At 38.4% G+C, this 27,123-nt stretch overlaps 1 protein-coding gene across 1 annotated transcript in view; it reads left to right on the top strand.

Annotated features, from left to right (window-relative positions):
- The window catches only part of LOC107657214 (thyrotropin receptor-like), a 32,701-nt gene extending 7,225 nt beyond the window's left edge, over window positions 1-25,476 (top strand). Inside the window, exons 2-10 of the mRNA XM_016445238.1 lie at window positions 9,757-9,828; window positions 13,456-13,530; window positions 15,164-15,238; window positions 19,080-19,154; window positions 19,240-19,317; window positions 19,687-19,755; window positions 21,453-21,530; window positions 23,656-23,844; window positions 24,078-25,476. Of these exons, the coding sequence (XP_016300724.1) occupies window positions 9,757-9,828; window positions 13,456-13,530; window positions 15,164-15,238; window positions 19,080-19,154; window positions 19,240-19,317; window positions 19,687-19,755; window positions 21,453-21,530; window positions 23,656-23,844; window positions 24,078-25,476 (2,110 nt within the window). The remainder of the gene's footprint in view (window positions 1-9,756; window positions 9,829-13,455; window positions 13,531-15,163; window positions 15,239-19,079; window positions 19,155-19,239; window positions 19,318-19,686; window positions 19,756-21,452; window positions 21,531-23,655; window positions 23,845-24,077) is intronic.
- The last annotated feature ends 1,647 nt before the right edge of the window (window positions 25,477-27,123 follow it).

Raw genomic sequence — 27,123 nt, 5'->3', positions numbered from 1 at the left:
TGCTCCTGCACCATAACAGAACAACTCACCACAAAAATGAATCCAGCTGGACAGTCAATGCGTCTCTGTCAAGGAGATCAACCTGTTGAGGACTATGTTGAGGACTTTATTGGACTGGCTCATTTAACATTTTTTGACTAGGTATGCCTCATTATGTTTTTTCAAGGGGGGCTATCTGAGCCACTTCATTCGCTCATGCAATTACATTATCCTTGTTGTACTTTAGAACAATTTATTGATCTGACATTGCAAGTGAGCCCCTCTGCTTTTACTGTGGGAGTCACGGAGGAGTTGCGTGGCACTGCCGTGGTCGCCACCACTCCTGAGTCTCGTCACGACATGGACACCACAAAAGAGTCTTCAGCCGTCATGGAAGCCACTCCATCTCTGAACCCTCTGTCTGTCCTGTTACTGCCAAGGAGGCCATCCCTGAACCCATTGCCCATCCTGTCACGGCCATGGAGTCCTCTGAACTGTACCGTGTCACGACCGTGGATGTCGTCTCTGAATCCTTTACCTGTCCAGTCACAGCCATGGAGGCTGTCTCTGAATACCCTGCCTGTCCTGTCACATCTTTGAACTGTCTGCCTGTCATGTAACGACAACAGAGGTCATTCCCAAACTCTCTGCTGGTCCTGTCACGGCCACAGAGGCTGTTACTAACCTCTCTGTGCTCTCTTTTTTCTCTGTTCCACCACAGTGGGCTTCTGCTCAGCTGTGGTGGTTACAAATTCCTGCACCGACGTGGTGGTCTCCAGCGCCATCTGCACTGCCGTGGGGGTTTCTAGCTCCATCTGCTCTGATGTGGTGGTCTTCTGCTCTGCCGTGGGGATCTTCAGTCCCATCTGCTCCACTGTGGTTGTCTTTGGATCCACCCAGTGGTCTTCAGCTCTGCCTGCTCCACCCTGGCGTGGTGGTCTTCAGCTCCGCCTGTACGGCCCTGGCGGTCTTCCTGGTGGACTCATGCTCCAACAAAGCCCCTGTGGTTTGCAGACCCACTTCCACTACATGGGCATAGGCCGTCATCCCTCTCCTTAATCCGCCTCCACTCCACCTCCCTCCTGGACTTGAGCTTCTGTTGTTTGGAGCATCTGGAAGCCGTTCCTTTGAGGTTATGACGATGAAGCGTGAGCACCAGGGTGTTTTTGGTTTGGGGATGTCCCCTGAAACAGCTGTTGTGCCGCTCCTCACTCAGTTTGCTGCTACAAATGCTTAAGAGTGTTGGTGGCCATCATGCTCATGATGTTGCATCTCTAGTTAGTTTGGCCTTCCAGGCTCCTTTGACATATCCGTTGAGGCAGTAGTCTATGAACTCAGGAAGGCATGGGTGCAATCGGTGACTTTCAGGAGGTTCATTCCTAGCCAGTTTAGGTCCTCTGAGGGGTCTGGCCAATCATGATCTGAGGATCATAGACAGGACTAGTGGCCAGTACTCTCCTGCTCCTCCCCCTTTCGTCGAGTCGAGTGCAGAAGATGATACCTCGCTTCCCCTCCAGAACATTCTCAGCCTGGGTAGTAAGGTTTGGCAGCCTCCCCTGATTTCAGGGTATCTTCCAAACAGGCGGTCCCCCTGAATCCCACATGCTAAGTTTGGGCTTTCCCCCCTTTGTTAGGGTTTTTCAAGTGGATGGCCCATTGCTAGCTTGATTTTGGGGACTTCTATGTGTTAAGCCGGATGGGTTTAGGAGTGGGCTGCCTCCCCAGGTCTTGGGGTGTTTTTAAGTGGGCGGTCCCTCTGAATCCCGCATTTTAAGTTTGGGCTGAGTAGATTGTTTGGACAGCCCCCTGCTCAGAATGTAGCTGTCTGTGGATAGTTATGCTCCAGCTCAAACTTACTCTGCTCTGGACTATAGCGGTCTGAGGGCAGCTGTGTTCCAGCCTGGCTTCTATGACTAGGTTGGGTTCCTCCCCAGTAGGCGCTGAGTCCTTAAGTAGATAACCCATATCTATGGTCTGGGCAAACTTCAGCCTTGCCTGAGGAAACTGCTATTTGCGGAGAGCTGTGATCCAGCTCGGCAGCTACTCCCCTTATTAGGGTATTTAAGTAGTGGTCTCCTTGCCTTGCCTAGACTGTGCGGTCTCCCCTGTTTTATGTAGATAGACCAGAGACCCACTGTCTTGGCAATCTTCAGTTGGGACCTTTGAAGAATAGCTGTTTCCTAGCTTGGTGACCCTTACTGGGGTGTTTATGTAGTGGTCCCCTGGAGCCCCTAGACTGTGCTAACCCCCACCCCCAGGCTAAGGCATTGCTCACATAACATAACATCTGAGGGTAGCTGTCTTGAACTTGGTGTGGATGTCCCTCTTTCATCTGAAACTGGGTTCCACATTTCTGCCAAGCTATGTGAGCGGCCCAGGGCATCAGGGGCTTGGCCCCTTTCTGAAGAAAGGTTAGGTGCATGTCTGTCACTTCCTTGGTGCTCTCTCAACAGGTGCCCTGGCATGCCTGTCCACCCATAGTGTCCACTAAGAGGACACAGTGCGAGTTCCGTAGAAGGGGTACGTCTCGGGTTACACATGTAACCATGGTTCACCGAGAGGGAACGAGATGCTGAGTCCCCTCGCCATGCCTTCGGCCTGCCTGTTTCCTTCAGACAACTAAGTTAGTGACGTGTTCTGCAGGTGCCCTCTTGTACTTCCGGGCACCCGCCTGTGACATCACAGGCTACGTGGGCCAATTGGATTGGAGTTGTTTCATACGAGGTTCAGACACTGGTCCTGCTGGCAGCAGTCCCCACTGTGTCTGCTAGAGTACGCAGCGTCTCGTTCCCTGTCAGGGAACCATGGTTACATGCGTAACCCGAGACATTTCCCAAATAAAACAAGAACTGTTCATTTTGAATATATTCGGCAAATGGCAGCCACAGCGCTGAGCTCCGCAATTCTTCTGCTGCTATTTATTTGTTTACTCTGTGTTTACTCATTCTTCTGTAAGTTTTACCAGAGACAAACTTCTTAACAATAAGCAACACATCCCAGACAATATTTTTCTGGTTTTTGATTATTCAGATGTTTTGTCGGACATTCTAGTTGGAGGTGCAGTGGTGCTGTTCAAATGCACATACAGATGCAGAAGAGGGAAGTGCGCTGGCATACTGGTTAAGCTCCGCGAGAGCGGCTTTCGAACTGCGCTCCCAAGCTTTCATCTTGTGAATGTCCGTTCCCTTCTTAACAAAACCGATTCTCCTCTTCTCCTCACCCGCATCAACAAGGACTTTTCAAACTCTGCTGCATTATGCTTCCCTGAAACCTGGATGAGTGAAGCCATTCCAGACAACATGCATCATCTGCCAGGCTTCCAGCTGTTCAGAGAGGATCGCATCGTGGAGTTAATGGGTAAAATAAGAGGTGGTGGATTGTGATTTTTAATCAACGAAAGTTGATTTTCAGATGTAACAACACTGAAAAAGATATGCTGTCCTAATTTAGAAGCACTCTTCATAAACTGTAAACCTTTCTACTCACCATGGTAGTTTTCCTCTTTCATGCTCGTGGATGTGTACGTTCCTCCAGACATGTGTGTGAGTGAGGCGCTGCAAAAGCTGGCTGAACAAATAACTGAAATGGAGCAAAGTTACCCAGACTCAATTTTAATAATTCTTGGAGATTTTAACAAAGCAAATCTTTCCTGTGAACTGCCCAAATACAGACAGCATGTTACATGTCCCACCATAGACAGTAATATATTGGATCACTGTTACACAACAATAAAGGATGTATATCACTCTGTCCCACGGGCTGCTTTGAGGATCTATGATCACTGTCTAGATCATCTCATACCAACCTACAGGCAGAAACTGAAATCAGCTAAACCTGTATTAAGGACTGTTAAAAGCGGGATATACACGCCTGCTTCGACTGCACCAATTTTAGTGTTTTGAAGCTGCAACCAAGTCAAGTCTAGTCACCTTTATTTATATAGCGCTTTTAACAATACAGTGTGACGAGCAGGGCGGGGCCGAGAGCCGTGGGAACGGAGCGAGGCCGGTGGAGTAAGTGATAATGCACGACACCTGCGCCACTCACCGGTCTCGAGTCCCATGGAGGAGCTCCGGAAGGATAAAAGGAGGAGTGACAACAGTGCAGGACGAGAGAGGATCAGGCCTGGATTTATGTTGTTTTGGTTTTTGTTTGTGCACGTCAGTCGTCCGTGAGGGGCTGTCGCGCTATTTTAAGTTTTGTGTTTATTTTATTATTAAAATTACGTTTGAATATTTGCCGGTTCCCGCCTCCTTCCCGATCAAAGAACTTTGTTACATACAGATTGTGTCAAAGCAACTGGACAGCATTAATTAGGAAAATAGTGTGTCATTAATGCAAAATGACAATAGTAAACACTAAATTTTCAGTTAAAGACAGTTCATCATTGAATCCAGCGACTTTATCTGCAGCCAGCACTAACTCGGATATAAAATCAGCACATTCTTTAATAAAGTCTGTATGGTGCCCTGATGGCCTGTATACCGTAGCCAGTACAAGCATCACAGGGGATTTATCATTAACGCGTTTCTCTGGATAATGTTATATGAAGCACCATTACTTCAAACGAGTTATACTTGAAGCCCGCCCTCCAAGAAATACTGAAAACATTGTTATAAATTGAAGCAACACCTCCCTACCTCTACCTTTTGGACGTGGCTCATATTTATAACAGTAATCTTGGGGGGTAGACTCGTTTAAAATAATGTAATCATCAGGTTTTAGCCAGGTTTCTGTCAAACAGAGCACATCTAGGTTATGATCAGTGATCATATCATTTACAAAAAGTGCTTTCGTAGAAAGGGACCTGATATTAAATAAGCCAAGCTTTATCATTTGTTTATCCGTGTTACATCTGTTTTTTATTTGTTGAACATCAATTAAATTGTTACTCTTAAATTGGTTTGGACGTTTTTTGTATTTTCTAGTTCGGGGAACAGACACAGTCTCTATAGTGTGATATCTAGGTGAAAGAGTCTCTATGTGCTGAGAATTAACTGATTTCTGTGACGTGAGGCGGCTAGCAGACGGTCGGTTTAGCCAGGTGTGTTCGACTTGACGCGGACCGACTGTGCAGACCGATCGGTGTATTAAAGTACCATGAGAGCTAAAGAGAGCAGACTGCTCCATGCACTTTCGAATCGCTCTCGTGGATGTCAAACGCTGATCGATCTGTGCCGCACCTCTTCTAGTCGAACACAACGGCTAGTGCTGCAGGCTTAAGGCCAAAGTATACTTCGAGCTCGTCCGTACTGAGCATGAGACGGAACAGAATGCGGAAAGTGAAGTATAGCCTTTATTGGCTCACTAACGCTGATGAGATTAACCCCTTAGGTATCGAAATTTGGTACCGAACGATGAGACATTTTCGATACTCGATGGTATCGAGGCAATTCGGTCAGTGCCTAAAAAGTATCAAACTCGATACCCAGCCCTAGTGGCTGGTGTCTCTAGCTTCACGTTCCGTACAATAGAATCGCCAATAACTAGAGCACTTTGATCAGGTTTCTCAGTGGGTGCGTCACTGAGTGGGGAGAACCAGTTTAATGTTTTGATCGGAACGGTAGAGCGGTGTTTTGACCCGCGACTATGCTGCCTCACAGTCACCCAGTCGCCCTGCTGCAGAGACATTGTAACCGGAACCGAACAATGTACAGGACTCCCTGAGATAGTTGCATCCAAAGCCGTATCTAGAGCCCTCACATTCTTACTGTCCTCAATTAAAGTTTGGATGCGTGTCTCTAATTCTGAAATATTCTCTGTCTGCCTAACTATTTCCCTGCATTTATCACATGTGAATCCCTTGTCGCCGACAGAGAGAGATAAACTATACATGTGGCAAGCGGAGCAAACAACAATAGCAGGAGAAGAAGCCATTACTCACCGTGATTGATTAATGATTCTTACTTACCACAGTTGTTTGATGAACTTGTGAAAAAACGGAGCGAGAGAGTAAAGAAACAGAGCAAGAGAGAGAGAAAAAAAGAAGGAAAAAAAAAAGAAAACAGCAATAGGCGCGAATGGAAACGCTAATGACAAGCTAACCGGCTAACGAATGCTAACGCACTGCACTCGCAGTTTTAGAATAAAGGCGAACGATCAAATTAATCAGATTAGGTTGATAGATAATATCAGAAATATGGTGAGAATTAAGTTATATTTTATCACTTTAAATAACAGAGAGTGATAGTAAGATAGAGATTCTACAGAAAAGCGAAGCTACACAGAGCTACAATCACAAACCAGCAGCACGGCTGACAGGAAGCAGGAATAACACTCTGAAGCACTAAAGCTTTCCCCTGACTTTTCCGGGAAAAGATTCAAAGCTTCAAGAGTGTCGAGAACAGCGCCATCTGGTGCTTATTTAAAATATTGCAGCCAGAAGCCTGTGGAAGAAGCAGTCAGATGAAGCAACCACCACACACTCCATAGTTTCAATGTTATGTGTACAAATAAAAGCCTTACACGTTTGTGTTTAATTTGTCTATTAAATAAATTAATTTACCCATTAAAGTGTGACAATAAAATATAATATGAGCTTATATGATTCAATATGATCTAATGTACTCTCTCTCTCTACACACACATAGTGAATAAGGACATTGTGTGATAGGATCATCTGTTATTAAATGTGCTTATGACACTTGGCAATGATAGTGCTTGTGTAACTGTATGAATGACAGAAAGGTGATAAAGATTTAAATTATTTTTATTCAAAAATCATGAAGCAACGGTCCTACTTTGTGTGCTTGTAGGATTGTTCTGGGGCAAAGCTCTGAAATGGCTTAGCATGGTGTGCTTATTCTATACACAAGCTCCTTGTCACACACCAAGCATCTCACCTTCTGAATAAAGTTATATGAAATTAAGAAATTACATACAAGAATAAAATAAGTTAAAGCAAAGACATGGCAAAAACTGATTTTTTTATTATTTTTTTTAAAGCATACATACATTGGAAACTATAAGCTCAAAATATTCCCAAACGGGAAGTCGTTCTTTTTTGGCTGTTGCCATTGCTCTAAACACAAACCTTCACCAAACACCAACACCAACCCTAATCCCCTCTCCCCTAATCCCACCCTAACCCCAAATACCAACACCAAATTACCTAAAAAAAACACCAAAAGTGCAAAAATTTTAAGACAAAAAGACACACACACACACACACACACACACTCAGGTTTGTTTTTGTGAAAAGTGGGGACATCCCATAGGCGTAATGGTTTTTATACTGTACAGACCGTATATTCTATTGCCCTTCGCCAACCCTACCCCTAAACCTACCCCTCACAGGAAACTTTGTGCTATTTCAGATTTTCAATACACTCCATTCTGTGTGATTTATAAGCGTTTTGAAAAGTGGGGACATGGGGTAATGTCCTGAAAAGTCACCTTCTCCTTGTAATACCTATGTCATACCTTTGTCATTATACAAATTGATGTCCTCATTTGTCACAAAAACACGCACACACACACACACACACACACACACACAAGAATAAGTAGTGACAAATACATTTTGGTTATTTAAATGTAATGTATTGATTAACTTTCAAAGTACAGCACTCTCCTCACAAACCCATCAACCAGACTGAGCCAACGAGGACTCATTAAAGGCCCCAATATACTTCAAACAAAATCGAAGAACGAACTGAAATGACGTCATTTCGAACAAAATCAGGCCGAAACGAAGTTCGTTTTGTCTCCTAAACACCTTTTGAGCTACCATTGGTCCGTGGCGATTACGCAGTCGGTGGGTGTGTCAGCTTGGTCGGCCATGGTCACGAACCCAGTGTATTTAGTGGCAGAGCCTCTCCATAAGATCCTCAGTCTTTGTGTCCCAGTGCAGTTTTGTGACAGTGTCCCTCTAGTTCAACTTTTAGTGTGCAAGCAGTTTAAAAAAAAATGTAAAATAGCAGTGTTTTCAAAATTTAACAAAATACTTTTGAATATCGTGTCTAATGTAAAGAACTGTGTTTAGCGATTTGCAAAAGTATGATTTTTCAATTGCAAACTGAGTGTAAAAAAGATCATGTGCTTGCAGTTTTGCAGTCTTTGAAGTTTCAGTATATGAGTGAATTGTTTCACTGAGTGTGCCTCAAGTACAACTTTTAGAGTGTAAGCAATTTTTAAGAAACTTTTTTTTTTTTGGTTTTGGTTTGAGACAAATGTAGGTGGTATTCATATAAGGTATAGTTCCTGTTTCATAAATTTCACAAATAAATTTGAAGAATAGGGACAAAAGCAATGTCCAAAATTGTCTGGGAGACCAAGTGATCTTGTTATTTGGTGTTTGATTAAGTAATTTGATAACTTCCTGTCTGGATAAAGATTTTTCACATTTTTCTGATTGCATTTGCAATACTTGCGGTAAGGAGACACCCATCAAAAAAAGATTTGACTACTTCCAATAATGCATTCTGGTTTGTAGTATTGAGTTTTGAGTAATATGACCTAAATCATTTATTTTAGGATGATTCTGAGTCCATATTAGATGTAAAGATTAAATTTTTTTTCTGTTTCTGCTGCTATAGTTGGATTGCCAAGTACTGTATTTGCCTTTTTTTTTTTCCTCCAAATTTGATTTGTTGTCTGAGTTTAAGAGGTATTCGCTCCGTTTTTTTGGTTCATTAAATTACTCAGTTCTTCTTTAGTTCTGTGGAGTTTATTAATGATTAAATCTGTAGGCCCTTGAGAGTCCAGATGGCCCAGTCTCTTCACCTTTTCCTGTAACCTTTTTTTTCTCAATTGCTGACTGCTTTTTTTCTTTTTATATGAACAAAATGAAATGATTTTTTCCCCCTTATAACAGATCTTGCCATTTCCCACCGATGCAGATATCCCTTCAGTGATATTACTCTAACAAAGAATGTCCATTCCTTTTAAACATTTTTTTAGGAAAATGTGTCATATGTCATTGAGCAATGAAATATTAAATTGGCATCTAAGTGGTGCTCTACAAGAAAAGTAATGCTGTGGGGGCATGGTCAAAAATTGTAATTGCCGGCATAACTGGGTTAATGATTTGGTGTTATACAATTATATGTCAGAGAAAAAAATCTATACGGGAATTAGATTTGTGATGTGGGGAATAGTATGAATAGCCCTTAATTCTCAAGATATCTGTCAGTCCCTAATCTGACATACAATTCTTAATACATGACAATTAATGGTTTATTTTGCAACTTTGAAACAAAATTGAACTTGTTGAATATTATAAAACGGATAGTTCCGGTCCTTGATTTTGATTGGTTGAGCCAAGTTCGAACCTGTTGTAAATTACACTACAAACACATACCTTTGTTTACTTCTGTGTTGCTCGGCAACTACTTTGTTGGAACCACAACTGTTTCTGAGGAACTACATTGTTTGGCTGAAGAATGATGTTTTTATTAATATCATTACACTTTATTTGCTCTGTTTTATTCTATGAAACCTTACTACGTAAATGGAATAACCGTTTTATAAAAGCAATAAGCCCCGTGAAGCCGTGGTTTACAGTGAATTTATAACAGCTAAGGGGGTAAACCGCTTCGCGTCGTGCCTAATAACGCCCCTTAGCTGTTATAAATTCACTGTAAACCACGGCTTCTTGGCGCTTATTGCTTTAGTCTATTTTTGCGTTATTACTAATAAGGAATATTGTAACATATTGTATATTGTTAATGATGTTCTTTGAAATTCCATGTGCAACATTGTTTAATATGTTAATATAAATAAGTTGTAATTATCAGACAAGTTTATATGTATTTGTGATGATCTTTTGAATTCTAGAAGTCTCTACGAGACAAGCCTGACGACAGTTCCCCAAGATGCCTTTGCAAATATGGTCAATATCTCGAGAATGTAAGTACTTTATAGAGACCAGATCCAAGTGGCCACTGAGAGTGAGCATCAAGATTAGATGCTACAAAAATAATAGCTGGCAGTGTAGGCTCAGTGTTGTTCATCGTCACATGATTTTTGCTCATTACTTTTAGCTTCAACCGTTAAGTCATTGTGTGATCAGGCATCAGCAGCTATCCCTGTATATTATGAGTTTAGTTGAAAGTTGAGGAAGATAAGTAGGAATATAATGTTGGAAATGAGTTGGATTAAATTTATATTTACAATTAGGGAAAGTAGACCAGGGGAATTATATGGAAATTGTACACTGTAAAAAAAAAAATCCGTTAAATTTACGGTAAAATAGCGGCAGCTGTGGTTGCCAGAACTTTACCGTGAAAAATACGGTAGCAAAATTTTAGGTTTTACAGAACTGTTTAAATTTACAGTGAAAAACCATATTTCATTAACTGATACAATGTTAATATGCAAACCTTTGAGTTAACTCATTTTATTTGCAGAAAACGACCGCACTTAAATTGGCATTTATTTATAAACTAATATTTATAATGTTTAAGTAATGTGAGCATATTGGTATTGAGAACTATTTTGCTTAAATCCATTAAGAAAAACCTACTGACTTATGCAGTCATTAAAAGCATCAATTCAACTAAAATCTCTTGCAAATAACAGCAACACACATTTATGTGTAATTGAAATTATCAAAGAGATTAACACTGCATCAGTAACTACAGTTACTACCTTTAAATAAAACAACAAGCAGCATAACATCAATGTTTCTCTGTCCGTCCTTTACTTAAACACAGGCTCTGCTCTCCAGCACAATGGTGACCCACAAAACACAACAGGAAGTTGACTGTTAGGATTTACAGTATTTTGCTGTTTTTTTTTCTCTTGATTTTACGGTGAAATACCGGCAGCTGTGGTTGCCAGTAATCTACAGTTTTTTGTACCGTTTGCATCCGTAAATTAAATTAACAATATATTTCTGTTAAAAATACATTTCACAGTGTTTTTTTCATCTCACACATTTAACCCCTTTAATCCCACAGCAAAATCCTCAGTTTTAAAGAGCACTTATATGTGTCCACACTACAGAGTGTTGAAGATACACTGAAGCAGTGATGAAATTAATGAGATAATTAAATGAGGATTGAGCATTAGTGATGAACACCTGTTAACAAGCAGAATCACTGAAGGAAAAAGAAACGAGCAGAGAAACACAACTTACAGCCAAAGATGAAATCAACTGAAAATAAAACACATTCTATCACCAGCTTCTTATTACTAACCAGTGTGACTTTATTTCTGTCATATGTGTACAAAAGCTCTTATTGAGATTTTAGGTGTTGTACTTTCATTTGAAGTCACCATAATGGCGATCGGTGTTTGCTTTAGTTGGGCTCTTGAACCTTGACTTTCTAACAATATTTATTCTTTGATTGCTATAATTAGCTGTGTTTATTTAACACAGTGTTTATAGCAAGAGCAGCCAAAAAAATTCTACGATCAGATAAAACTGGTGTTTGTGATGTCAAGACCATCATGAACTAATCTGATTCACTGATCTCACCTAATGTTTAATCTCTTATTAAGTGTGTGGCTTATTACTAATACTCTTGAGTTGCACCACTGATACGACCGCAACCAACCATTATGAAACATTCCGAAGCACAATATGCACAAATAATAGCTTTGAACTATGGCAGACCTTAAACACACACAGACATCAACAGTCAGCCTATGAATCTCAACATTGGTGACAATCAAAAAAATATTTCATGCTGCAGTGCATGCTGGGAGTTTTGTACTGGCACCCAGCATGCATTGCGGCATGATTTTTATTTATTTTTATTAATAGTCACCATTGTTGAGATTCATGTGCTAATTCTTGATCTCTGTGTGTGTCTAAACTGTGCTGTAGCTCTAAAGGTTTTATAAATAAAATGTTTAAAAAAAAATTCACAATAGATTGTCAACTTATCTCGTAGAGTCATATTAGTAATTAACAATTAATGCAAAAATGCGTTGACCCATATAATTAGACACTGAGATCAGTGAATCAGGTCATGAGATGACGATTACATCATTGTTAACAGTTATCAAAACCACTTCATTACATTTTCTCTCGGCTCTTCTTGTCATAACAAACATGCTTTACAAACAGTTACATCAGCAAAGAAAAACTAACATTAAAGAGTCAAGGGTCAAGAGCGCAACTAAAGCAACCACTGATCGCCAAAATGGTGAGGTCAAACAAACATTTTTAATACAATATAAACTGTTAATTCTCAAATAGTTTTTGTAGATATATGAAATAAAGAAATAAAGTCAAACTGGTTAGTAATGAGTGAAGCTGTTTGTGAAGTTGTTTAATGCTCCTCTGCTGTTTTATTTCGGATAATTTCATCTAAGGCTTTGACTGGAAGTCAGTTGTAGTTTTGTTTCTTGTTCTTTCCTTCAGTTATTGTGCTTGTTAACAGCAGCTGTTCATCAGTGTCTGAATTCACTCATTTGTTTTCAATCACTCTGTCTAGTGAACTATAAAGTGAACTAATGTAGGAACTAGTAAATGAGGGTGTAGGGTGTGATTTCAGACACAGTCTATGAGTGTTGACTCTGAGGCTACTTTCTCGAAAACAAAGGTTAGATCTATTACAGTTATTCACCGAATATTCGAGAAGGGTATAACTGCAGCCCGGAGATCTCCAACTGGGGGCGGGAACTCCAAAACGGGGTGGGAGCTCCAAAATAGGCTGCACGGAGGGATTGGCGCTGTGTGGTAAAGAAAGTTGCAGTTCAGGAGATAAACGGTTAATAAGATTATGCGATATGAGATCGTTCCGTAACTCCCCAACCGGACCTCACCGGATAATGGCACCTTTTTAGTTACACCCAGCGTCACTACCCCCTCCTACCCTGCGAATTTCGAGCCCCGGGACGCCCCCGTTGCTTAGAACAAAGCGATAGAGTGAAATATTTCCCCTGCGCTGCGCTGAGGCGGCTCGTGGGTGATTCCCGTTTATAGCATTAAGCAGAGGTTCAAACTCCAGTCCGATACACCACTGGCAATGAGCTTTGGGCTCTGCACTCACGGATTATTTATATAGCATGTTTTATTTTAAATGAACTAGAAACAATGTTACATTTATAAAGTTTTATTTTGAAATGTAAGTCAATAACAATTTGCTGGAGCCAGAGCCAATGGTGAAAGTCTTTGCGCGAGGAGACCCCGCCCCATTTTGGAGGTTCTGCCCACTTTTGGAGTTCACGCCCCATTTTGGAGATCTCCGGTCTGCAGTTATATCTACTTGGAGAATTCCAAGTTATATCTACTTGGAATATTCCAATACAATCACACTTATTTATTCCTGATGTGCATGTGCTAAGTCTGTGGACACCCTAATTGTTTGTGTTTAAAGAAATGTAGTGTGCTACAGTTGCTTTCGTTCTGTCCTACCTGAATACATTATGACATTACAAGACTGAAAACATGGGCTGATTTCATCATAAAGACTGAAAGGAGTTTTTCCCCCCCTCTCTCTCTGCTGAGGGGTGGCAACTTGAAATAACTGTATTTTTATAAAACTCAGGATTTTAACAGGATTTTCTCCCTTCTTTCCTTAGCTATCTGTCCGTAGATGTCTCTCTGAGCAGGTTAGAAAAGCATTCCTTCTACAACCTGAGAAAGCTTACTCATATGTAAGTTAAAGCATCCAAAATCCATTTATAAATTCCAGTTAACCACACAAAATAAAATAAATAAATACACACAATAAATACACAATGGTTAAATGATTGTACGGGTGACAAATTTGGATGGAAACAAACCATAATTAATGGTTAATTGGTGATTAGAATAATTACAATTTATTAATTTAAAGATTTAAAACTTTAGTCTTGTTTAAAATTATGTGATCCTTTGAAATGAGCAGGCCTTTGAAATGACCAGAAGTCACACAGAAAAGAACCGAACAAAATCTTATTATTTCAAGTAAATGAACCAACTGTGTTTAATAACATGAAAACAATATTGTTGATCATAAGTGCAATAGAAACAACTGATTCTGTCAATTAAACATTAATAGATAAAATAAGGATTTGTAAACATTTGTATGTATGTAAAGTTGTTCATAAGTAAATTATTTACATTTTAAATGCTGTCAATGTATCATTGTACATTTTAGTGTCTATGCAAACGTGCGTGAGGGAGAATCGCATTTTGCATAAAATACAAACGAATACTCATATCACATTTATGAAACCGCATTCTTTATTGAACAGACACTGTCTTTTTAACCCTGATGCCAGAAATATATTTCATGCAAGTACATGAATGCAGCTGGATATATTTATGCTATGTTCTCCAAAAAGTGTAAACACAAGAGAAGTGTTGAAGAAATTGCATGCTTTAATTTTAACACACTGAGTAAAATGAAACAAAATAAACACAAGAACTACAATAATGCATAGATGTAACACAGAAGATTAAAAACAAGAATTATTTCCATTAATGGTTTGCATTTCTAGATGCATGATAGGACACTCCCCTGTTTTAGCCTGGTTTCTCCCAAGGTTTATTTTTTTCTCTCTCTCTCCTGCTACCACCAAAATTGATGGGTTTTTTTCTGATCTGGCTTACTCGCTGGGGAATAAAAGCATTATGTGTTGACATGTGTTGACTTTGTAGCAGCTCCCTTTACTTAAGAGGTGGGCAATCTTAACTACCACAGAAGCAAAAGAATACAATTTTTACCATTGTATAAGTCATTTTCAACCATAGTCTTTACCACAGTAAACATTTTCAACTACATTATGGAACAACATCACAATATAGTAATTCTATACCTGAAATCGGAGATGTTACTAACTTTTGTTACTTACTTTTCAGTGCCCAAGCATCAGGCTTTTTTTAGATTTTTTACCTGCGACCAAATATATTTTCATTAATACCTTTTGAGATTTACTCTCACTTAGAACAAAACCAACCAGCATTTAACTCTGTTAACATACCAGCATTGAATCCCTGATTAAATACACCCATGATTTTAGTGACTTTTTCTTCCACTGTACTATTTTTGTTGAGGTTTTCTCTTATTGTACTAGGAAATGTGCTTTCATTTAGCATATCTGGCTGAGTAAACTGAACAAGAGCAAATTACGTCAGAACTGTTATTCTCATCATCTGCAAAAATAATGTGAAATTAATTCTGTTACAGTCAAGCATAATGTCCAGCTGAGATACTGTAGGATCCTATCACTTTCATTAAAACACTTACAAAAGAACATTTTCAATTCATGTAATCTCTCTCTCTCTCTCTCTTTCCCATTTCAGAGAAATGAGAAACACAAGAAATCTGACATTCATCCATCCAGAGGCTTTTAAGAATCTCCCTAAATTACAGTATTTGTGAGCAAAACACTGTCTACATACTTTTTTGTCTTCAAATTGAAAAAAAAAAAAAAGTTTTGTCATGTTTTCCTGTTTTAAATATTTTATTGAGGTTCATGCCTAAAAAATAAAAAAAAACCTGAACATTTACACTAGCTAGTGTATACTATAGTAGCATGGTGGAAACTTTAGTTCAACAATGTTAGACTGTTTATAATGAAGTCACGTACATGTAGTGAAGTAATAACTTCGGTAACACTTTATTTTAGGGACCAATTCTCACTATTAACTAGTTGCTTATTAGCATGCATATTACAAGCATATTGGCTGTTTATCAGTACTTATATAGCACATATTAATGCCTTATTCTGCATGACCATATTTTAGATCCCTTAATCCTACACCATCCCTAAACTTAACAATGACCTTACAATTAATAAGCAGCAAATTAGGAGTTTGTTCAGGGAAAACTCTGTTTTCCCTATTCTGCTAATAATTGAATAGAGATCACAATTAATGCCACATTGTTATAGTTAATTTGCACGAAAGAACAAAAAGCTGTTCATTGTTTAATCTTGTTAACCTGCAGCCAGAGATGGGCACATATACATCAAAAAGTATTTTACAAATTACAAATACTTGCTCATCAAATATATTTAATTTAAAATACAAAATACTGGTGTGAGAAATTTATTTATTTAAAATACAAGTAATTTGAAAATACAAAAATACAACCAATATTTACATGCAATCATTTGAAGTGCAAGAGACAGTGGCATTACTTTTAGCAATACTGGAGTTAGATACACACATAAGAGAAAGAGAAGTGCTTTCCCCTCCTTGAACAACTTATAAACAACATATTCTTTAACCCTAACACTAGACAATATATCCAATATATTGATCCAAATTTCTTCTAATTTCTTATGTTCATTTAAGACACAACGATTGTTTTTACTTGAAACTTCATGTTTCTTTATCACTCCTTTATTGTTTCTTTATCAGTGTGTCAAAAATTAAGCAGTCCTGCAAAACCGTATTGTCATACCGCCTTGTCCTACTCAAGAGGATGCCTCAAGCTATTTCACTGTCAACAGTAAAGATTCCTAAAACTCCTAAAAATGCTGATATTTAGCTGTTAAAGGGCTCTATTTAGAAACCCTTGTTATTAGCGACACCGGTGGCCATTAAGTGAGCTGTGGCCAGCAACATACTGCTCATGCTCTTGCACACACTCCATCGTAATGCGAGCAAGCGACGGCAACTGTGATTCACAGATGAGGTTCATTAAAATTACACTGTTATGATAGTTTCCCTTTGATTTTCCCAGCGTCCTTCACATAAAAATTTGTCTATAGGCTCTCATTTTTTAAGTTTCGTTAAAAATGATTTTTTTTTCACCTAAAAATGTAAATTCTGTCATTAATTACGCACCCTCATGTTGTTTCACACCCATAAGACCTTAATTCCTCTTCCGAACACAAATAAAGATATTTTTTTAATGAAATCAAAGAGCTTTCTGTCCCTCCATAGGCAGCAACGCAACTTACACATTCACACTTACACAAGTGACTGGAGTGCTTTGTTTGCACAAAAAACATAATTTACAACTTTATTTATGAAATATTGATCTGCATTGTGCGTTCATGAGAGCATCACAACGCATTTGTGTTGTTTGCGCGATAGAAGAGTCACGCGTCAACATAACTCAAATGAGTTAGTGTTCACTAGAGTACCATGACGCATGTGTTTGGATAATATTTTCATTAATAAAGTGGTAAATTATGAAGCAGTCACGTCGCTTCATAAAATTGGATTACTGGATGTACTTAATGACATGGATTACTTGATGTTTCTCCTACCGTTCTGGACCTTGAATGGTAAATTGCGTGTCTGACTGTAGAGGGGGCTGTCGAAAGCTCTCAGATTTCATAAAAAATACCTTCATTTATGAACGAAGGTCTTGCAGGAGTGGAACAACATGAGGGTGGGTAATTTACAACTGAATTTTCATTTTTGGGTGAACTAACCCTTTAAGACTCCGCCTATGTTTCCAACAGGATGTCATATGATTCACTTGCATCTAGCCAAAAACTGTGATAGGCTATATTTGGCAGTACTATTAACACAGGTGAAGAAAGACGTATTATTATGTATTATTAGATTGTATTATCTGATAATAAAATGACCTACTTGATGAAGTATTTTAAGTATTTCAAATACATAATACTGTCTCTCAAATAGGGGTGTGCGATATATATCGTCTGCGATAATATCGTAATTGTTGTTTTAACGATGTGCGATTTGACATTATCGAGTATTTAGCAAAAACCATTCAAAACATCCCTACAGAGCGCACGCATACATTACGTGAAGTCTAGACTAGTGCGTGTGCGCATTTAGTGTGTTTTCTTTCACTGCATGATTCAGTCTATTAAAATGCATTTAGAATGATCACAAATTCAAGACATGATGGCAGAAAATGTATATATTTATACCACTTCATATAGTTATTCAATTTCACACGAAGAGTGCCGTTTTTCTCCAAAAATTACCATGATTACAAATGTGACATTGAATTCAATAAACAATAAGTTAATTAAGAGACTTACATTTTAGACACCATATTGCTTGTTTTTGCTCTATTTCGCCAACAAAAATCATTCCGAATAAAGCCACAGTGCTGTTTTGTGTCTCTGAGCGACATGACGGTGTTTCGTTCTTGAATGAATTACTCGTTTAAATGATTCAGTTCAATCGCAATGACTCACGTATTAACAGTGATTTGCTACCACCTGCTGGCGATTTTGATTTCAAATTTCGGCTTTTTCTTCTTTTTTTTAAATTTTTTTTCACGTTTTAAATCATTTCAAGTATTCAACGTTTTATGTTTAATATATCAAAACATTATTTATGCATTTGTAATTGCAGGTTAAATGCATTCATGTCTTGCATTAAACAAAATACATGTGTGTAAATACATCTAAATGCCACTTCAGATGCAGCTTCTGTGTTGATTTAATTTACTTGGTAACAGCCCAAATGTCTTATTATTCTAATTCCCTGATTAAATGTAAGAATTTGACTCAAAAGATAATGGACACTTTTACAAAAAAATGGCTTTATAAAGGTAAAAATGCCCATAAAATGTAAAAATAAGTTTAAACTTATTGGAAAAGATTAATTTCTATCAGTATGAACTGACCACCACACAGAATATGAAGAATATTAAAAACATTAGGAGTCAGCGGTCTTCGGCAGTCCTTAAGGTACCAGCACAATAACACACAGCAAAATATCGTCTAATTATCGTTATTGATAAAATCCCATAAAATATCGAGATATAATTTTTTGTCAATATCGCACACCCCTACTCTCAAAGTATTTTAATTTTTTTTGTCCAGCAAAATACAAATTACAAAATACTCAAAAGTAATTAAATATGTATTTTAAATACATTTAATTAAAACACTGCCCATCTCTGCCTGCAGCATGTAATTGGCATAGACATTTTGCTTTAATTAATTCCTTGTCGGTTCGCTCTTATGCCATATTTCAGGGTTCTCTTATGCATTTATGCACATGCACGCTCTTCAAAAACTGCAATATATAGATTATATTATATATATATATAGATGTAGAATGTACTACATGTTTGCTTGATTATTGTGCCTAAGAGCATGGTCTAGGTAAGTAAAGCTATAACCAGTTAGGCAGCCCAGCAATAACATTAGGGCACTAAGTAGTATGAACACTTACTAGCAACCAAAAGTGCAGTTACCTCTAGCAATAAAATTAGTGTCACTGTGGACAATGCATAAGACCTTGAAATAATAACCAGGAGCTGTTGTATTTTCAGAGGCTTATTCAACACAGGCCTCACCATCTTCCCTGTCCTGAACAATATCCAGGCTGATGACTCCTACTTCCTACTGTGAGTAGTGTTCTAATGCAGCAGTTTTCATACAGATCAGTGTTTTTGAAGGTATTCTTTTAATCTATTTATGCTCTTCCTGCAGAGAACTAAGCGATAATCCCTATATTGCTGCAATTCCAGCTAACGCTTTTCTTGGCATTACCAGTGATCTGCTGTCAGTGTAAGTCTTGTCATATTCCATGTCATATACTAACAGAGAAAAATTAGTTTGAGATGTCATTTGTCAATTTCCTTCCTGACTTTTTTTTTGTGAAGAGTGTGCAAAACTACTGTTACAGTTAGGCTAGGTATATTGGAAAGATTCTAGTGATTGAATGAAAATTACCCCTTTTAGCACAGGCTATTTGTAATTCTCTTCTAGTTCCTTGTACAATTATTTGCAGTATACTGTGTGACTCAAGCATCGCTATCTCCTAGAGAGGCTATTTAAACATACTCTGCTCTAAATTCTGAACTAGAAGTAGACACTGTTATTAGCAAGATTTTTGCACGAAGACATGACTGTTATTTTTTGCTTTTTATTCAACAGGAGGCTGTACAGCAATGGCTTTACGAAAGTCCAACATCATGCTTTCAATGGCACAAAGCTGGACTCAGTGTAAAGTTCTTTATAAAAGCTTGCATAAGACAATAATACAATTAAATGCTAAAAGTTTATCTAAAACCATATAAATACACAAGTTTGATACAACACATTTATGAAGCATTGGTCATTAACAGAATAGTTTACCCAAACATGAAAAAAATCATTATTTATTCACCTTATTTACATTACAAACCTGTTTTTTTTTCCTGTGCAAACCTGTGCACCACCAAAATAAGTTCTTAAACTTGTGCACTATAATCTTCCAAGAAACTTTAAAATATGGTCTGTGGCTCACACAAAGCTATCATATTGCTTTAGACAAGGGTCTCCAACCCTGTTTCTGGAAAGCTAGCGTCCTGCAGATTTCAACTCCAACTCAACTCAAACACAACTAAACCAGCTAATCAAGGTGTTTAGGGTTACTTGATAATTACAGACAGGTGTGTTGGCTCAGGGTTGGAACTGAAATCTGCAGGACGTCTTCAGGAGCAGGGTTGGAGATCGCTGCTTTAGATTTAGATATAATATTTGTGAAAGTTGAATGGACTGTTGTATGGAACTTGTATGTTTTTCATGTCCTTTCTGACAGACGTGTTCACTATGAACTGTCACTGAGTGAATAGACTTTTTTTATTCCACTGAAAAAACAGCAGCATATGGTAATTATATCTACTATTCGTTCACTTGATTCAATAGCATGCATGTCATGCTAGTGTCTTCTCCATCAGTTCCCACCGAAAAAAGTGTATTCAGAGTAAAGGACACTTTCGGGGCATAATATTTACTATTGTCATTTCGCAAATCTTCTGCTGAGAATACAGGATATTAATGTCAATCTCCCTCATATCTCAAACTCCCTTAGGTTGTAATCTCTTGCTAATGTCTCTGGTTTTGCATGTTTACATTGGACTGCTAAACCAGGACAAAAGCACCTGATGAAAGTGTAATAGTAAAACTCCCTTTCTGAATTGCTAAATTGCTTGTAAAGGTGGGCCCCCCTAGCAAGCCTTGTTGGGCTGTTACATTGCACTTGAGAATTCATTCAGCATGGATATGAAATTCATGTTATTTTAGAAACCACATTGCACAGAGTAATTTTCTTCAGCATTCATTCTTTTTTTGTCTTGTTTTCCAGGGGCCAGTTGCATAGACACTATGTTAAGACTGTGTCTTAAAAACTAGTTTGACCAACTAGCAGTTAGCCAAGAGTCTCACTTTTCTGATTAAAATTGGGCCAATCTACATTTTTGTTATACTGGCTTCAAACAGTTATGACCAGTCTAGAAGAAAACAAATTAGATGGCTAACTTTTTAAGACTAGTCTAAGCAGTTTATACAACCGGCCCCTGGAAGAAGAAAAAAATGGCCCCAAAGAGTTTTTTATGATATTCTGTTTCCTGTGTGTACTTATACTTCTTTAATGTAAGTCTGTGGGATTTTTGCCATCTACCAGGTAAAATAATTAAGTCTGATCACTTGTAACAAATAATGCACCTATTATTTAAAACAAGCAGCACAGTTTATGTTATTATTCATTTATATAGCACAAATATTGTGGGGCAAATTACCTACTAAATACTTTAGGGTTTATGGGTTTGTTTGTGCCTTGACATGCACCACAAAAAGTCTGTTTTTTTATTTCATCTTTAACATTTAGTAATAGCATTATAATCACAAAACTGAACCTTTTTTACTCCTTTTCTTTCCAGGTACCTGCATAGAAATAAGCAGCTGACCAGGCTGGATGAGAGAATGTTTGCTGGGACTAGCAGTGGGCCAATGCTCCTGTGAGTGGCTTTTGTTTCTCCTGAAAGCACTTGAGATTCAGTGTCTGTAGTTCTCTCTGAGCTCTTTTACTCAGAGTTTGCTGCCCTTGTCCATAAATGATTTTGCTGTGTTTTGGTTATGGAAGTATACTGTATATATACTGAAATACTGTAAATTATAAGATTGTATTATTATGATTGTAATTTAGAGCAGATAAAGACTTTTAAATATTTTGTACATGTTTGTAAAAATTTCAGTTAAGAGGTTAGATCATGTGTCATAATACAAAAATGCACAAAATAACATTTGAATTCTTTGACACTTTTAATGGAAAACATTTTTCTCTTTCAAAAAATGAAAATAGCAGGTTGTTTTACTGATTTGACAAATATTATAGATTTCTGTTTATAACAGACTTCATAAAGCTAGCCTACTCTTCATTGGTGTTACTAAAAAAAAATTCTGTAAGTGCAAAAATATCTTCTCATCTGAATGCAGGATGTTGACCATAGTAATCTTATCTGTCTGCTAATGTGGGCCTGCTGAAATCATAATTCTTTAATAAGTTAATAATGTGGCCCCTCAGCTACCCTCTCAGGAGTCAGTTCAGTGTGAAATCATTGCTATGAGGTCACTGGCTAACTATCTCAAAATGAAAAAATCAGGCAAGCGGGCTGCAAATTTTTTTTTTTCTTCTTAATTTTAAACTCATATTGCACAATAGACTCTTTGGAACATCTGTTTAAAACAAAAACAATAACAAGCTCATATTATAATGGACATTTTTGACTCTGAGGGTTATAATCCTATAGGGAGGATTGATGATTTTCAGAGAAAAACAAAACAGGCAGTGGTAATTTTTTTCTTTAGGTGATACTGAAATGCACACAGCACAGCTTAGCCTAAGCCTGCATTTACATTGAAAGTCCTAATGCAAATTGTCTTTTGACAATGTATCCATTTTTTGTCCCATCTTACATTCAATTAAGACATGACCAACTGTTTACAATATCGTGCCAGAACGCACTGACAGCAGCACTATTAGTTCTAGTATTGTAGAGTACTGTATATGAGAACACCATGACCATAAGTGCGGTTTAAATTAGAAAGTATCCGATCTGTTTATTGGAAAATGGGACTTTAATTCAGATATTTTTGTCGTGAGAATCTTCTCTATATAATGATTGGTCAGCTCTCAAACAGGCAAGTCATTGGAACAAACATCCAACACTTTAGAAAAACACTGTTAAAAACCAACATCAACCAAAGTACCACAAGCGTTTTAACATTAGAGAATTTTGTTTTCCAAAATATATTTATTAACATTTTGTGCCATACAACAAAAACAAGGGCAAGTAACAATAGCACTGTAAAGGTAGTCGTTAAATGATACAATGAATGTCTAAAGGGAAAAAAAAAATTAAAAGGACAAAATAAGAGCAAAAATAAATAAATAAAAATTGTTAATCCTCTTCTGCATTTTCAAGTGACAGATCAATGGTATCAATATAATTTAACAAATGAAAAGCTTTTTAAAGACCCTTTTATGTATTAAAGTTTTTTTTTTTCCGAAAGTATCAAATATTTTAGCCCAAAACTCTTGTCAATCTTGGACAGGACCCCAGAACATGTGAGTATGATTTGCTGGAGACTGTCGGCACTTATTGCAAGTGTCACTCCTGTCTGGGTATATTTTGTGCTCTGTAACTAATCTTGCATTGCATCAAACTGTGTCAAGCACATAGGGAGGAAGAATGTACTAAATCAAATATATAATCAACTCTGTTTCAAGTATAGTCACCCCCAGCTCTAGTTTTTATGTATTCTTGAGTGATTCAGAGGGGTCAGGATTTAAAAAATCGATTGATTCATAAAAGGCAGAGATTAGCCCTTTTCTGTCTGGACTGAGAGAGAGAAGGGTGTCCATTTTTTTTTATATCAGGAGGGAGATTAGGGAACTGGGGAAACTGATTTTGTACAAAATGTCTGACCTGAAAAAAAGTGAAAAAGATTAGTGTTAGGAAGATCAAACTTCATTGGCAATTCTGAAAAGGATAAGAATATTCTTTATCATAAAAGTCCTTTATGCTGCTGAGGACCAATCATGAAAAACTGGGTCAATCTGCTGTCTTCTTTTCTCATCAGTGATGTATCAGAATCGGCTGTCACTTCCCTACCAACCAGAGGCTTGGAGTCACTTCGGGAACTCTGTGCTCGGAATGTCTGGGCCCTCAAAAAACTACCACCGATCAAGACTTTCAGACACATGATTACAGCAGACCTGACCTACCCCAGCCACTGCTGTGCATTCAAGAACTTGAAGAAAAAAAGAGGGTTTGTGGCATTGATTATTCATTGCAATACTACTCTCAAATCTGAGAAAATATGCTTGTTTTGAGTATTTTTTACTAAGACTGAACTGTAACGTCATATAATTGGTTTGCCTAATTCTATAAAAAATTCTGAATATTATGGTAGTTTTAGTGAGCATACAAAAAGATTTAAGACCTTTTAAAAGTGTATTTTCTGGCATGCAAGCATTAGGATTTTTGCTTTTTAAATGGCAGGTACTTAGAGGACATCATATGCAACCTTACTGCCATGTATAACCAACTTCAAAAGAGATCTGTGGGAACGTTTGCAATTCCTGGCCTGCACAGCAGCATGGAACCTGGCACCGATTCGGGTGATAACCTCTTTAGAGACACCTATGACCACCAGGACTTTTACAGCAGCCTGCACTACCACACCTACTTTGGCGGGCACCCAGACGATGATGTGGGCTTTGGCGAAACGCTGAAGAACCCCCAGGAAGACACCAGCCATGAGTTTGACAGTCGCTATGACTACATTGTGTGTGAGGAGGGAGAGGAGGTCGCCTGTTTTCCTGCTCCTGATGAGTTCAACCCGTGTGAGGACATCATGGGTTTCAGCTTTCTAAGGGTATCTGTGTGGTTTGTCAGTTTGCTTGCTGTGTTGGGCAACCTGCTTGTACTGTTGGTACTGCTCACCAGTCAATACAAACTGTCAGTTTCAAGGTTTTTAATGTGCCACCTGGCCTTTGCTGACCTGTGTATGGGCATTTACCTGCTGCTAATTGCTTCCGTGGACCTCCACACACGTTCTGAATACTATAATCATGCTATTGATTGGCAGACAGGTCCAGGATGCAACCTAGCTGGGTTTTTCTCCGTCTTTGCTAGTGAACTATCGGTCTACACACTGACAACTATTACTCTGGAACGCTGGTATGCTATCACGTACGCCATGCGGCTGGACCGTAAGTTGCGTCTGTCCCATGCTTCAGTCATCATGCTTGTAGGCTGGATCTTTTGCCTCTTATTGGCTCTTATGCCTCTCATTGGGGTCAGCAGCTACCAGAAGGTCAGCATTTGTCTGCCCATGGACACCCAGACACTTGTGGACCAGATCTACATCCTATGTGTACTTGTTTTTAACATCCTGGCTTTTGTAGTCATTTGTGCCTGTTACATCAAGATCTATTGTGCTGTTCACAACCCAAGTCATCGGTCTGCCAACAAAGACACCAACATTGCCAAGCGTATGGCTGTGCTCATCTTTACTGACTTCCTCTGCATGGCACCCATTTCGTTGTATGCTATGACTGCTGCGTTGGACCACCCGCTCATCACTGTGTCAAACTCCAAGATCCTCTTGGTGCTCTTTTACCCTCTGAATTCCTGCGCTAACCCTTTCCTATATGCCATCTTCACCAAGGCCTTCCAAGGAGATGTCTTCATACTTCTCAGCAAAGTGGGTCTATGTCAACGTCAGGCTCAACTGTTCCGGGGTCAGACAATATCTTCGAAGGCAAGCAGCAGAGGAATCACTAGACGTGAGAGGGAGCAAACAGGAGCAAAGGAGACCCCTATTTTGCTTCTAGATTATCCAGGCAACCCGTCAGCCACCCAGCAGCAGGAGGACAGTGATGGGCAGGACACTTGAAACTTATATGTGAATTCAGGCCACAGCAACTAGAATATAGATGGAATATAGAGTCCACTAAGCTGTAATGCAGCACAAAAAATACAGAAAATTTATTAATTACCTGAACGGTCTGCGTTAAAACAAACTGATAAATTTTAGGTTGCATATTTAATGTATTATGTTGCACTGGTAATAGTCAATTGGTGTTTTTCCACTGCGTGATACGACTCGGCTCGGCACGGCTCAGTACGGTACGACACGGCAAGGTTTGCGTTTCCACTGCAGTTCAGTACCGCTTTAGAGTGGGTGGGATTATTCACGTCGTTATAGTTGCACCGCCTCTATCGCAACTCCTGAAAAACTTTTTCATTCCGCGTCGCCCCATCAAGCTCTCTCTGGATCCGCTCCTCTGCTATCAACGAGAGTAATGTCTGTACTTTCTCAACTTCAGACAACGAAACAGCCACTTTTTGGTTGTTAAAAAAGGTGCGCTTGTTCAAAACCGTTGCGTTCGAGCCTTCACTGACTGTGCTGATTTAAATCTAGTGGTTCTGTTGTGTTTGTGTCGCAAGTTCAGGTAGTGACGATTCTCTCCGGCCAATCCGTGATCAGCAGAGTTTACACGCATGTTTTGGTAATGGTACGGTTCACTTGGAACCTCAACCGAGGTGGTACTAAAAAAAGTACCAGGTACCAGGTACTGTACCCAGTGGAAAACCCCCCAAAAGTGAACCGTACCGTGCCGTACCATGCAGTGGAAAAGCACCAAATGATTGACTAGTATACAAACAGTGGGCCTTGTTCATCTGACACAAGCATAACAAAAATAATGTGTAAATTGTTCATAAATCAATTTTTATTTTATTTTTTTGTGACTGTTTGCATTCAATTCCATACATTCAAATTTATTAAAGAATCGTTTTAGAATTGTTTCAAAAATAAATTTGCTCATCTTGTGTTTTTCGAGGCCATTGTGAATGCTATATTAAGCTGTTTAACACTGCACACAAAAGCAGTGCATAATTATTCCAGCACCCATATTAACTGTGTGCATAAGTAGCCAAGCGCTTAGAATTATATTTCATGATAAACTCTGAAACAATTCTCAATGGCCCAACCGCGATAACTATTTTAGAAATTATGGTTGTAATGTAGTAATATAGTAACTGAGAAACTACTATATTTTGTATATAGCGCCTTCTACTGCAGTTACACTGCTGCTTCACTTATGCACAATGCGTGTAAGGGGTGTGAAACAGGCCTAATGGCCATTGTTGCTGAGCATCATGTTTTTGTAAAATAAGAGCTTATTTAGATCATTCAAGTGTTGTGCTTAGATATTGTTTTTAGGTTTTATCACTAACTGTTTCTACGCTGTAATGTTGTAATCACAAAACATCTTCATGTTTAGTTTATTTAAAAATTCATATTATTTTATCTTCATGTATAACTAAATAAAATGTGCCACTTTCATGTATTCATGTATGTATTTTATGTAGTGGTGATGATTTGCTTGGTGTTAAAATAATTCCTCCTATTCCAACTTAAAATAAAGATATGGGAAACTATGAGTAATAAGTATTTGAAAAACCATTGTAAACCCTAAAAAGTGTAACTTGGATCTGTGCCACTATTAAAACATTGCTATTTTTGCTCGAGATATAC

Source organism: Sinocyclocheilus anshuiensis, unplaced genomic scaffold (genome assembly GCF_001515605.1).
Source record: "Sinocyclocheilus anshuiensis isolate Anshui unplaced genomic scaffold, SAMN03320099.WGS_v1.1 scaffold2089, whole genome shotgun sequence".
NCBI classification, from domain to species: domain Eukaryota; kingdom Metazoa; phylum Chordata; class Actinopteri; order Cypriniformes; family Cyprinidae; genus Sinocyclocheilus; species Sinocyclocheilus anshuiensis.
Note: the sequence above shows the minus strand (reverse complement) of the source record. Positions and strands in the feature narration are given on the sequence as shown.